This window comes from Leiobunum rupestre, chromosome 2, assembly GCF_980474605.1.
Source record: "Leiobunum rupestre chromosome 2, qqLeiRupe1.1.hap1, whole genome shotgun sequence".
In the NCBI taxonomy this organism is placed as follows: Eukaryota; Metazoa; Arthropoda; class Arachnida; order Opiliones; family Sclerosomatidae; genus Leiobunum; species Leiobunum rupestre.
The window spans coordinates 34490268-34502156 of record NC_143385.1 but is presented as its reverse complement, the minus strand read 5'-3'; the positions used below and the strand labels follow the sequence as shown (position 1 = coordinate 34502156).

The 11889-nt window shown below is 33.4% G+C and overlaps 1 protein-coding gene across 2 annotated transcripts; it reads left to right on the top strand.

Moving 5' to 3' along the window:
* Positions 1 to 11248, top strand: LOC149957413 (uncharacterized). 2 transcript variants are annotated; one of them, XM_090164796.1, is made up of 6 exons: positions 1 to 123; positions 186 to 254; positions 6467 to 6589; positions 6943 to 7124; positions 10839 to 10964; positions 11031 to 11248. In XM_090164796.1, exons 1-6 carry the CDS (start codon positions 84 to 86, stop codon positions 11085 to 11087), a joined length of 597 nt encoding a protein of 198 aa, XP_090020922.1. In that variant the 5' UTR covers positions 1 to 83; the 3' UTR covers positions 11088 to 11248. The 2 variants fall into 2 exon arrangements, with proteins under 2 accessions (XP_090020922.1, XP_090020923.1); XM_090164797.1 differs by lacking the exon at positions 6943 to 7124 and having other exon boundaries at positions 6467 to 6593.
* The last annotated feature ends 641 nt before the right edge of the window (positions 11249 to 11889 follow it).

Here is an 11889-nt window from a genome sequence, read left to right as displayed (position 1 = left end):
TTATAAAATCTCTTTAATTTTGATACTTAATAAACCCCTTCAATTTAGGTTTAAAAAGAGTGTACGATTCGGAATTCTGGAAAATGAAACTTCATTTCTTTAGTATAGTTATAGTTCTTACTCGTAAGTTATGTTTTTAATACCACTTAAATATTTACATTTGTTTAACATAATAAAAATTAAAGTTTTCAGGGATGGCTGTTGGCTTTTTAATGAAAGGGATTGGGCAGACTGCCGCATAGGACATGCTCACAGTAATAACTTATTTTACAAATAAACATGTGTTCACTTGCATATGGAGTCATTTATTTAAGATTTTAAACAATATTTTAAAACTTTTTTTGGCTTCTCTAAAACCCAAACATGAAATGGAAATTAAAACTTAAATAACGCAAAGAAGTGGTAACATAAAATTGTTACAAAAATGCGACGACGATAATGGTGTGGAAAGGGTTTATTTAATTTCCGTTAATCTTATCCTCGAAGACAAAATAGTTTTAATAAAAACTCTTAAGGGTTTTTCTTGTCCCAGATTTAATACCCTGGTAGAATTATAAACTGTGCTATAATACAACACTGTCAATAGATGTATATTTATATATACTATTGAAAGTGAGTTTTGTACTACCCTGAAGGGAGTGTTGTAGCATTCTTAAGCGATTAAAGAAGCAGGCTTAAGAATTTAAGAAGCAACCTTAAGGAAGTAATGAAAGAATAGATAAGGGAGTAATTTCGGAGAAGTGTTGCTCTCTAAAGAGAGTGATGAAGTAGCCCAGACGGAATAGTGAAGCACCCAAAATGTTGTACTAAATCACCCAATAAACAAGCTTGAAGAAAAAATGCTACGCCCTTTCGGGTATGTGTAATTTTACACTCTTTAACGGTGAAATATAACACCCGTGTAACCACTTAGGATGTAAAATCTGGCAGAAGAATAAACCCTTAAGGGTTTATAAAGAAATAATTTTTTTAAAGTGTAGTTTTGCATTCAGTTACAACTTCAGGTCTTTAAGTTAAAATAATATAAACGTGACGTTATCTTATTTTTTTAACTGTTGTTCCTGACACTGAATTTGTTATAATAATAATAATAATAATAATTATATAATAATAGATTTATTGGCCGGCTTGTTACATCGAGTTACTATATTTTGTTCATAATTTATGAAATTCTACAGTGAAATCATAACCACAATATGAGCCTAAAGTTCTAAATGTTGTGGATGATCTAACTAGTTCTAACTTAACCAAATAAACTTAAGAGTTACAAAAGGAAATTACGAACTCGTTAAATAAGATGCTAGAGTTAAAGTTAAAATAAATCAGGTTGTGCCCGGATTTACACTCAATTTTTTTTAACAAAGTACCGTACTTTTAAATACATTTTTATTCAATCCATGTAAGAATTTTTTAAACTTTAGTAAGAAAATTGTGGATAGTAAACATATCAGATTTAAACATAACGGTGTTCGAAATCCATTTTAAGAAGGAGCTGATATCTTGAACTTGAGTGCTCTGTATCTCGCTTTAGACATTTGGTCTGAAAGATCCGTAGAGGGGGGCATTCTGCCATTAGATGGTGGATGTTGTCACTGGCATTTTCGGCACAACCTCTGCGGTACTCCTTTTCATTGAGGTGTATCCATCCCACTTTAGTCTAAAAGTTAAACGGTGTTTGTTTGATGGACGCGATGCACCTAGCGAGAAAAATTAGAATGTTTATATCGAAATACGATTCTCTGATGAAGCTTGTTTTAACATATTTGTCGTTAGGAAACGAATCTTCGGATATGAGCTGGTCTCAGAGTCTTTGTATCAAAGTCGTGAAAGATTGGTCAATTAAAGTGGGATTTCGCGAAATCCACAAATACGACAATCCTGAACTTTCAAAGAGTTGTCGGATACTCGACACCCAGTTTTTGTGATGACCAATTTCGCCCTTTATCAACGCGTCGTCTAGGTTTTCAAGGTGGTTGAAACTTTTCTTGGCCAGTCTATCGCGATCCATTCGTAATACCCGACAAAAGTATTTTTTACTTAACTTCCACATGTTTATTTGTAGGCTCACCATTCCCGTTTCTCGTCGCATCGCGTAGCGTGGGTGCGAATAATATAGTGGTAGTGTTTTTCTTATAATGGGTTTAAGTCGGCGATCTAAGGTGTTTGGGCAATCAATAGCCCATATCGGCAATCCGTACCACAGAGATGGCGCGACAATTGAGAAAAAAAGTTATACGCGAGTTTTCATATATGTGATGTTATTTCTCGTTAAGCCATTTCAGATTGTGTGCAATGTCTTCAGCGACTTACTGAGCATAACATTCGATGTTTTAGTGAAAGAGGTAATTGTAGGACCAGACTATTTCCACAAATTTGTTCTCCCACCAAAATTTATCGGTTCGCGAGAGTCGTCCGCCATTTCGGAAGGCAAAGACTTTGGATTTTTCCAGGTTAATATCTAATTAACGTTTCTCAAAAAAGTACTCAAGAACATTAATCTTCTTCTGGAGAGTGGCTTTGGGATCGGCAAGTACTATGTAATCCGCGTATAGTGAAAGAGGCTCATTGCCATTAAGACAGATGGATAAAATATTCGACATGTCGAGTTTGGCAGTGACTCCGCTAATGCAAAGGCGGAATAAAAAAGGACTTATGTTATCCCCTTGCAATAATCCCTTTTGAATTGGAATAAGTAAAATTCGGTACTAAGTGAACGATTATCTTGGCGTTTGTATGTATGCTTTTAATCATATCGACTTATGCATATTTCAAGTAATTAACGCTAAAGACGGCAATGGTTAACACTGTCGAAAGCATTTGAAACGTCGACTAACATAGCGTATAGTCGGCCGTTTTTCTTTCGAGTCTTGATCTCGATGGTGGCATTAAAGGTAAATATATGGTCTAATGGGCTTCGTTTTTCCCTGAATCCAGCTTTATTATCTTAAATTTGTTCCGATTAGATATCCATTTATTTAGTCGGTTACAAAATAGTCTTGGTTATTGAGGGTAGCAGGGCAATGCGTCTATAATTATCAGGTAGTTTAGGGTCACCTTTTTTAAACATAGGAAAAATGATAAAAATATTCCAGAAAGAGGGGAAGTAATTCGAAATAAAAATAGTATTGAAAATGTTTAACAGTAGAGACAGTGCGGAGGGAGGAAGAATTTTGAAAACCTAATTTTTTAAATTATCGATGCCTTGAGGTTTGTTAGGTTTCAGTGTTATAATAACGGTATTGAATTCTTCGGCTGTGAAAGGTGCCTCTAGACTAGGATCACTAGAGGTACCAGTTTCGCCTCCATGACTACTATGGAGTATTACTTCTGCCGACTCGCTAAAGGATGTTTGATTACAAGATTCCCAGTTTTCGATATTGATATTTCCTCCAGGTGAGCTATAAGTGCTTTTTTTTTGGTGTTCCAATTGTAGATCAGAATTCCTTGGGACTTTTAGTTTCAATAGCGCTTCGTTAAGTTTTTTAGCTCTTCATAGATTTTTAAATTTCCTTTTTGTTGTTCAAATATTTATTTAAGTTAGAGCCCATCATAGTTTTTCGGTAATTACGCAATGCCCGAAGGCACTTATATTTGGCTTTAGCACAACTATGTACAAACCATGGGTTCTTATAGTTATTAACGACTTATAGTTATTGACGACTTTACTTAGAAGAAGCTTCGTTGTAAGAGGTGCTGGGCAGATATAGTTATAAAGGTTGTGAATGAGATTATACACCAATTCATTTTCGAGTCTAAGAGCTTCAAAATTTTACTCTTCCAAAAATTTACTCAAAAGGTTACCAAAGAATTGAAATTTGTTCAAAAAGACGGTAAAATTCCACGTACAAGATGGGAAAGTCACGCAGGTAGCACTTAATTCGTAGATGGCTGGAACAATCACATTCAAGATAGTTGTGGTAGCTGCATGGGCAGTTGGATTCGACGGTTTAAGGGTCAAGGATATAGGCATGTGTTCAGATTCGATTCTCCCTTATTACCTCGAAGTCAGTCATTAAATTTAAGGCGTCATCAGAGACTAGCACACTTTTCCCTGATGTTGATAGGTACATAAAATTACCAGGATAGTCCCCATGGTGCGGCCATTTAGAATTTTTAAAAGTTCTCGGCCTTGGTGGTTTACGATGCTATCTAGGGATATTCTATTGCGAGTTATGCCACTTTCAGAGAAATATTCAGCACCTTTATGAAATCTTGATTTATATTCGATATGCGCCCATTCCAGTCTCCAATCAAAATAGTAGGCAAAAAAATATCGGCAAGACCGAAAAGAATGGCTTGAAGGTCAGAAAATAGGGCCGGGCAATTTGGCGGAATGTATTAAAACCCGATGATTATTTCGGAGTTGAGGAATAGGTTTTGAAACGTATTAAATAGCGAAACTAGATTTTAATTAATTTCACATATTTGAAAATTTAATTTTTACGAGTAAAGATATCCCTCCAGATGGCCTGCCGCTGCTGACCCCTTTAATTACGGGGACGGACATAGATGTAGAAAGACCTTAGACGGAGATTTCATAAGCCATGTTTCAAATAGAGCCATGATATAAAAGCTAGACATACTTTTTTTTATATCTGGGTCACTCAGCTTTGTTAAAAACCCATTGACATTCCAAGCAGCTATGAGTATATTAACTTGGTTAGTGTTAGCCAAAGGCGTATCGCTTGTTATATCACTGTTTAATTCTTTAACGTTTATTGTTACTGTATTAGCCATGTCTTCTTTGCCAGGGGACATGGCAGAGCCACATATTTCTCTAAAAAATTACCCTTTTCTTTAGTTTTATTTGACAACGCAATGGGTTCGTTCAATTGTCTATCGTACAGGAAACACTTTCCATATTCTACCAAAACGTTTTTCTCATCGAGGCTTTCAGATTCTTAGCTTTAGCTTCTTTAAGAAAGGGCACGAGTTGTTTCGGTCTATTCTAGTTTTTTCTGAGAATTTATCACTAAAGCGTTTTTCTTCTTATAACGTGGGACCAGTGACCAAATCGAAGGTACCCGATTTTTTTGCAGTAGCTCAAGTTACCTTTTTCGCCTGAGCTTGATTTTCAAGCCATTTTTTATCCCGAAAATTTTTTTTCTATTTGTTTAAAACGAAAATTTGATTTTTAAATTTATAGGTGTTACTTCCTCCCGCCCCTAATGGGAAAACTTCATAATCCTTATCGGTTATATCATAATTTTCTTCTATTGGCCCAGTAGAACATTAAATTAAAATTAAACATAATCATGTTATTTTTTAGTTGCGTAAATTCCAAATTTTCTACGTCATTTTCAAGAATATCACGCTTAAGAGTATTATTTTCTTCCTCTATTTTCATTACTTTTGTTTGAAGCTCGTGGTTAGAATCTTTAACGTCTTTCACGTCGGTTTCAATTGTGTCAATTTTAGAGTTAATTGTAAGCATAAGGGCATACTTGTCCAAAAGCGTAGGTGGGTTAAGCCCAGCAGTGAGTACATTTCCCTCATCTTCTAGTTTATTTCTTCTAAGCATATTTATTATGGGGACGGCATTGATGGTAGAATTTTCGAGATTACCATTAGTGAAGTTGTAAGAGATTTCATAAATCGAAATTTACCATAGACGAATCGACTGTGTCTAATATTTGATCCGCGAAAAACAAGGCCGTTTGACGATAGATGAGTTGAGACGCAATAAACAGAACCGATTGAAGCACGATACGTTTTCAAATCGCACGACATTGCTAACTCGTAGCAGGAAAAAAATATATTCAAACACGGAACGCAGAAAGAATCGACCGTTCACCGTGGCGGCACAGACTGAACTCCTAATTTCTTGAAAATAATCGGGAAGCTACGTAATTATTAAAAATTCCTTGAAGCCCATTTAAAAAAGGGCTTAACTAACGACTGATATCAAAAGGTTTGGGATAGCTTAAGGTGTCAAATATGAACAAGGAAAAAGTAGATTGAGCAATTAGGCAGAGTACAACAGACGGAGCAAAAAGAGCTGGATACTAAAATGAATAAATGGACGAAAATCAACACTACGAGAGTTTGACATGATAACTATCAAATCTTCCTTCAGCGAGGAATAATCTAACAAAATAAACTTATTTTTAATAAATATATAAAAACTGACTAAGCGAAAGAGCTCGTGTTTTAAAAGGATAACGAATTTTGGGGTAAGAAAGTAGCCGATGCAAACGCATCTTTTTCAAAGTTAAGAGCATGAAACTATCAAACATTTTAAACATTACTCAGTCTAATGCAATAACTGTTATTTTATTTCATGATCTAAAGACAGAAGCCTCAAACTGTGAACGCGTGTTTTGCAAATACATGTACCTTAAAGTTTTGAATAAAATATTACATCTAATGGGTCTGTCATCTAGATCTTTGCAAAATACCAAATCTTAAATTTTCGCAAATACTACAAAATCATTTCTGTTGATTAACTATCGCGATTTATTTCTAGGAGACAATTGCTATAGCTGCCGTTTGTACAATGATTGGGAAAGAAATTACACTGAAACTCTCAAATATTGCCAAAAAAACTTATCCGCCGTCCTGACCGAAGTAGACTCGCAAGACATCAATGGTTGGTAATATTGAAACCAAATCAGATTTAGTTAAATAGTTTATTATTTAAAAAAAATCAGTTGGAATAGTAAGTGTTCGTATATTTAACGAATCAAATAAATAATATTAGTTATCAACACGGAGGTGAAGCTGGAAATCATCGTTAAACCATAACTAGATCTTTATACTAAACAATGTTTTTTTTAAAACTTAATTTAATAAAAAACAATTTAAAATAACGAAGTAATGGACTTGATAGGGCCAGTTTAGAGTTTAAGTTCTAGACATCATATCTAAAATCTTGGATCTATTAGCAAAAATATTTATCAAAAATGATTTTAATATTATTTGATATCCGTCGATTTTTTTTAGATTATATGTCCGAAAGATATATATATGAGTACAACGTAAATAAAGATGCTAATGCTTTAAATTCACTTGATGAATTTTACATTTGGTTGCCAATTCAAAGCAAAGATGGAGTTAACTATTTTCACGAATATACCAGGGAACCTTTAAATTACACCAACTGGGGCGAGAATCAACCAAAAGAAGTAATTTAAATTTATTTATTGTCAGCTTATTCATGATTAGCGTTGATGATTTCTCTTTGATATATATTATCGCAGTCTATTGCGGAGATTTAAAGTTTGTCTGATCATTTATAGATTTAGGTATGTTGCGACGTAACAATTTGACAGACAAGCTAAAACCAAAGAAATAGAAATCAGACTAGAACCACTGCTCTTTCCGCCAATCTTAAGGGAATATGGCAACTAGACGTCTGCCATAAGGGTGTAATCGGGCTATACGCGCCTTCTGACAAGCGCATTAAGCATTACCGCCATGGTTACCGCGTACATTTTGACGGTACTTCGCTGTATGCGTTTTTCGCGTGTATAAGAATAACTGCGGATAATTCAAAATTGGTCAAAATTGCGTTTTTTTGCACTGTAAAAACTGAATTCACATCATTACTATGTAATTTTATAGGAACTATTTTATACTAATCTCGGAATATGTTTTTCATTTTCAACGAACTTCAAGACCATATGTTTGGCGTTGAGTTGGGGATGGACCTTAACATCGCAATCGATTAATTAGAAATCTAATTACGTTAGAAGCCGAATTTCGCCTGAACAAAATATTCAGACACAAAAACCTGGAAATGAAAGGGAAAGTTATTAGACATAAGCTTTCTTAGGTAATTTTATTTCAAGGCCAGTAAATTTATAACGTTTATAAAACTGTTATATACGGTAATGTAGATTCCATTGTTTTTAAAATAACTTAGGGCCCGGTGAAGACACGTTTTTAAGAATCGCAAAATAGCGATTCCTCGCTAAATTAACAGAAAGGGGGCGTGATTTCGGAAAATCGCGAACTTCGCGACAAATCGGTGTGCAGAGACATCTCTATAGCAAAAATAACAGGAAAGCATTTTGATTATTTGGCGAGAGGTCTAGGGCACTCGCTAGTCGTATAAAAGCTCGCAAAAACCATGGCAGATTGTGGTACGCAAATAGCTCGGGAAATGAATTGAGAAGAAAACGCTTTTTACCTTCTTTAATAAGATAAATAACAAAACACGATAGGTCAGAATCTTTTAAATTATGAGAATTCGAGTTTCTAGCTCATTATCGCTTTCCGAAAAATGTTTTTGTCAAATTATTTTCAGATCCCTTACCACAATCACGATTTAAGAAACACTAAAATAAGCCAGCAACCCTCAGAAACATTACAGGTAAAAATAAATTATAATAGGGAATCTTATAAATTACTACTTTGGGTGTTTTCTAAGCCTTGGTTTATTTAGATATTATTATTTGCTGGTAGTGTATGCAGCGGGTTTTAACTAATGAATCAGTAATGACACGGTGAATTGGATCTGTGTATCAAAGATCTTTAGCTATCAAACAGTTTCCATCGACCAGAAGAAACCATTCCTCAGGTAGACTAGGAGTAGCGATGAAAGATGTATTGGAATATTCAAGGCTATTTGGCATGATTCAAGAGCTTACCGAGCCAATTTGATGTATTACCTTAAAAGTGTTTGTTTTTTAATTGTTACAATTTAAACCTTGACTAGGCCAGAGAATTTGGTAGAAAAACAACCTATATTAACTAGCAGGACCATGGTTTTACGTGTGATCAATATTGGATATTTATCTAAAAAATACTTTCGACAATAACAAAATGTTTGTACACTCGTGAAATTGCGGTTTTTTAATTTATTTATGTATTGATTTATTTTATAACTAAATTTGTTTTAATTGCAATCAGCTAAGTTTTGAAATAAATATTTTCCCAAAAACCAAATGATATGGTTCATTGTCTAACAGAGTATTCTTTCGGAAAAACAACTTATTTTTATAGGTGTACAAACCATATTATAAAAATATATTTTTAAAATAACGAAAACTTTAAACTGTATAATAAATGCAACCAGTCTAATAAATAATAAGAGTAAGAAAATTATATAATCAGAAGAAACTAATTTGCATGCACTATTTATTGCTATAAAAAATATTCTGGATAACATCTCATTCGTCCAAAACTGATGTGCTGCCTTAAGTGGCTATATTATAAAAATATATTTCATTATAAAAACAACGGATTTAACTAGAAAAATTGTAAAACCTAAAAAGAAAATTATTAATCGGAAGAGCCAGGCGTTCACAGTTAAAATGCAAACCAGCCTTAAACCACGTGATAGTGTTTTGCGTCAAAAATCGAGCTATCACATTGGTCCGTGACTTTGGTATAATAATTCGTAAAATAGCAGCGTCGCCGATTAACAGAAAACGGTAAAACGTCTCTGCACCGCGATTTCAATTGCGAGGATCGCAAAATAAACAGCTCGCTAAATCTGAATCGCAAAATTGCGATTCTGTTAAAACTAACAGGAATCGCAAAACGTATCTGCACCAGGCCCTTAGATTTATTATTTCAACAACGATATGTCTTTTTACAACTCTACAATGTTGAAAACCGACCGAAGAACGTAAGCAAACCAAACTACGTTGCTTACAACATTATGCCACGTGATCATAGATCGATTCATTTTTATATTAGATGGCGTGAATATGCGGGTTCCACTCTAATGGCGGCCTTCTAGCTGGTACATTTCCCCTCCCCCAACCGATCGGGGTTCTAGTCTCATTTCAATTTCTGTGGTTAAAACCCCTAGTATCAAGAACTGACCAATTGGCTTGAGACAATAATGTATAGCTTATAGATTGCAATGCATCCCTCTTAGGGTGATAAGTTAACTTACGAATAATTATCTTATTCCACTTCTTTTAAAATTACCTTGAAATTATTTTATTAAAACCAAACCAAACATATATAATTTAATGAAATAAAACAAATCAAACAATTTCAGCTTTTCTTTCTTTAAGAACACAATAAAATTAAAATATAATTAAATTATAATTTATTTATTATCAAATTAAGTAATAATAATAAAAAATGTATAAATAAAAATAAATGTGATTTTCTTAATAGTACTTGGCGCAGCTTTATTATTATTTTTTATTATTATAATTTCTTCATCAAAAATATTAAAGGAAAAGGCTTAAATTGTTTGAATTTGTTTTAAAATATAATTTGGCAATGACATCCGAGCTCAATAAACGTTACCTTCATTTGTGGGTAAAGCATCAAAACAATAAGCCACGAAATGAAAAACATTAACTATAATCTTAGCTAATACTCAAATCTTGTGAGTAATAGAACAAAATTCTGATTGTGATTTCATTTCAGTTTTATTTAAATCGAATTAGCTTTCATAAATTTTTCTTTTTTAAAAAGCTTTGTTTTATTGTGTTCAAAATTAATAAATTATTATTATTAATTCGATTTCAAAACAACGTTCTTTTAAGTTAATGATATTTGGTAAAATCTTTGTTTCTTCTTCATTACGTGCAACTTTGTCTTTAGTAAAATAGATATTTATCGGCAAAACTTGTATTTGTTTTTGAAGAGTACTCATATACAAACCGATAAGGTTTTTATTTATGGACAAAAAGAATGAATTTGTGAAGGCGAATATTAGCGTTGCCACCAATCCCCCTCGTGCTAGAAGAGTAAGATGCCCTTAATATAAAATCCCCTCGTACGACTAAAGACTTGACCATTATGTCCACCGATCGGCACAGGCTAGTCATTTTGTTGAAGTATAAATGCATTAGTTTTTAAACAAAGCGGATTCTAGGTTATCCGTGTTCATTTAAGGACCAATCAAAAAATATATATCTTTTTGACAGTGGCCGATGGCGAAGGAGGGATCAGCTGCGGCTTTCAGAGTGTCTCTTCACAATATTAATAATGGAATATGGGAAACTTTCCCGAAGGCTACAAAGCTTTATATCAGCTGCCAAAGACGACGACCGGTAATTTTTTATATTTAGGTAATTTCTTATTGTCATTATTGAAACTAACATTCATTAATACTTAAGAAACGGAAGATAAAGTTTAAAAAAGTATGCAGACCGAAAGTCCGTAAAAATTTGTGAAATCCACCTAATTTCCAAATTTATGATTTCTTCATCGTTGTTATCTTGAGAGAAGGATTGGCGTCTTGTAAATTAACAATTAAAGTAAACTCACAAGAGCCAATTCATTGCTTGTAATATCTTTTTTATTTTATTAGCTACATTATTATTAAAGATTTAAGTGGTGCTTAGCAATGTGTATTAAGTATGTAAAAAGTTAATAAACGTTTAGTTTCAACAAATGTATATAGATATTCTGAACCTCTAAGTTTTACGTTTGAAATACAAAAATTATAAACCTTTATAAAATAAATTAAACTTACAAAACCTTTTGAAATTAAATGATTGAATTGAGGTATATTTAATGTAGACATTAGTTAAAACCAAAAAGCAGTCATATAATTTACATGGAGATAAAAAAATATTGTATTTCCTCCGAAATGAGTAATATAAATGAATTTCACGCCTATTTAAATAAAGAATGTAAGGCTTTAGTCAGTAGCGGTTTTAGTGTGTTCGAGGCCCTGTGCAAAATTGAAAGCGCAAGGCCCCTTTTCATTGTTTAAATTCAAGCAATTTAGGTTGCTGCGACGGACAGACAAGAAAAACTAGTTACATAAATAAACATTTGCGGAATTTTATAGATTCTATTTGGTTTGATTATAAAGCAGAGTACACGAAGAGGGTATTCTTTTATAAACCCAAACAGAAATGTTTTCGCACCATCTTGCGAACTGAATCTGGTTTAAGGGGTTTCCCCGAGCTCTTCGGTTTCCTCTTCCATAAAAACTTGTAGAGGTTAACGGTAATAGCTAGTGTAGGG

Coding starts and splice junctions, on each gene's coding strand:
- LOC149957413 (XM_090164796.1), top strand. CDS start 84: ATGAAACTTCATTTCTTTAGTATAGTTATAGTTCTTACTC. Junction 124..185: donor TATAGTTATAGTTCTTACTC/GTAAGTTATGTT, acceptor TAAAAATTAAAG/TTTTCAGGGATGGCTGTTGG. Junction 7,125..10,838: donor GCGAGAATCAACCAAAAGAA/GTAATTTAAATT, acceptor TCTTTTTGACAG/TGGCCGATGGCGAAGGAGGG.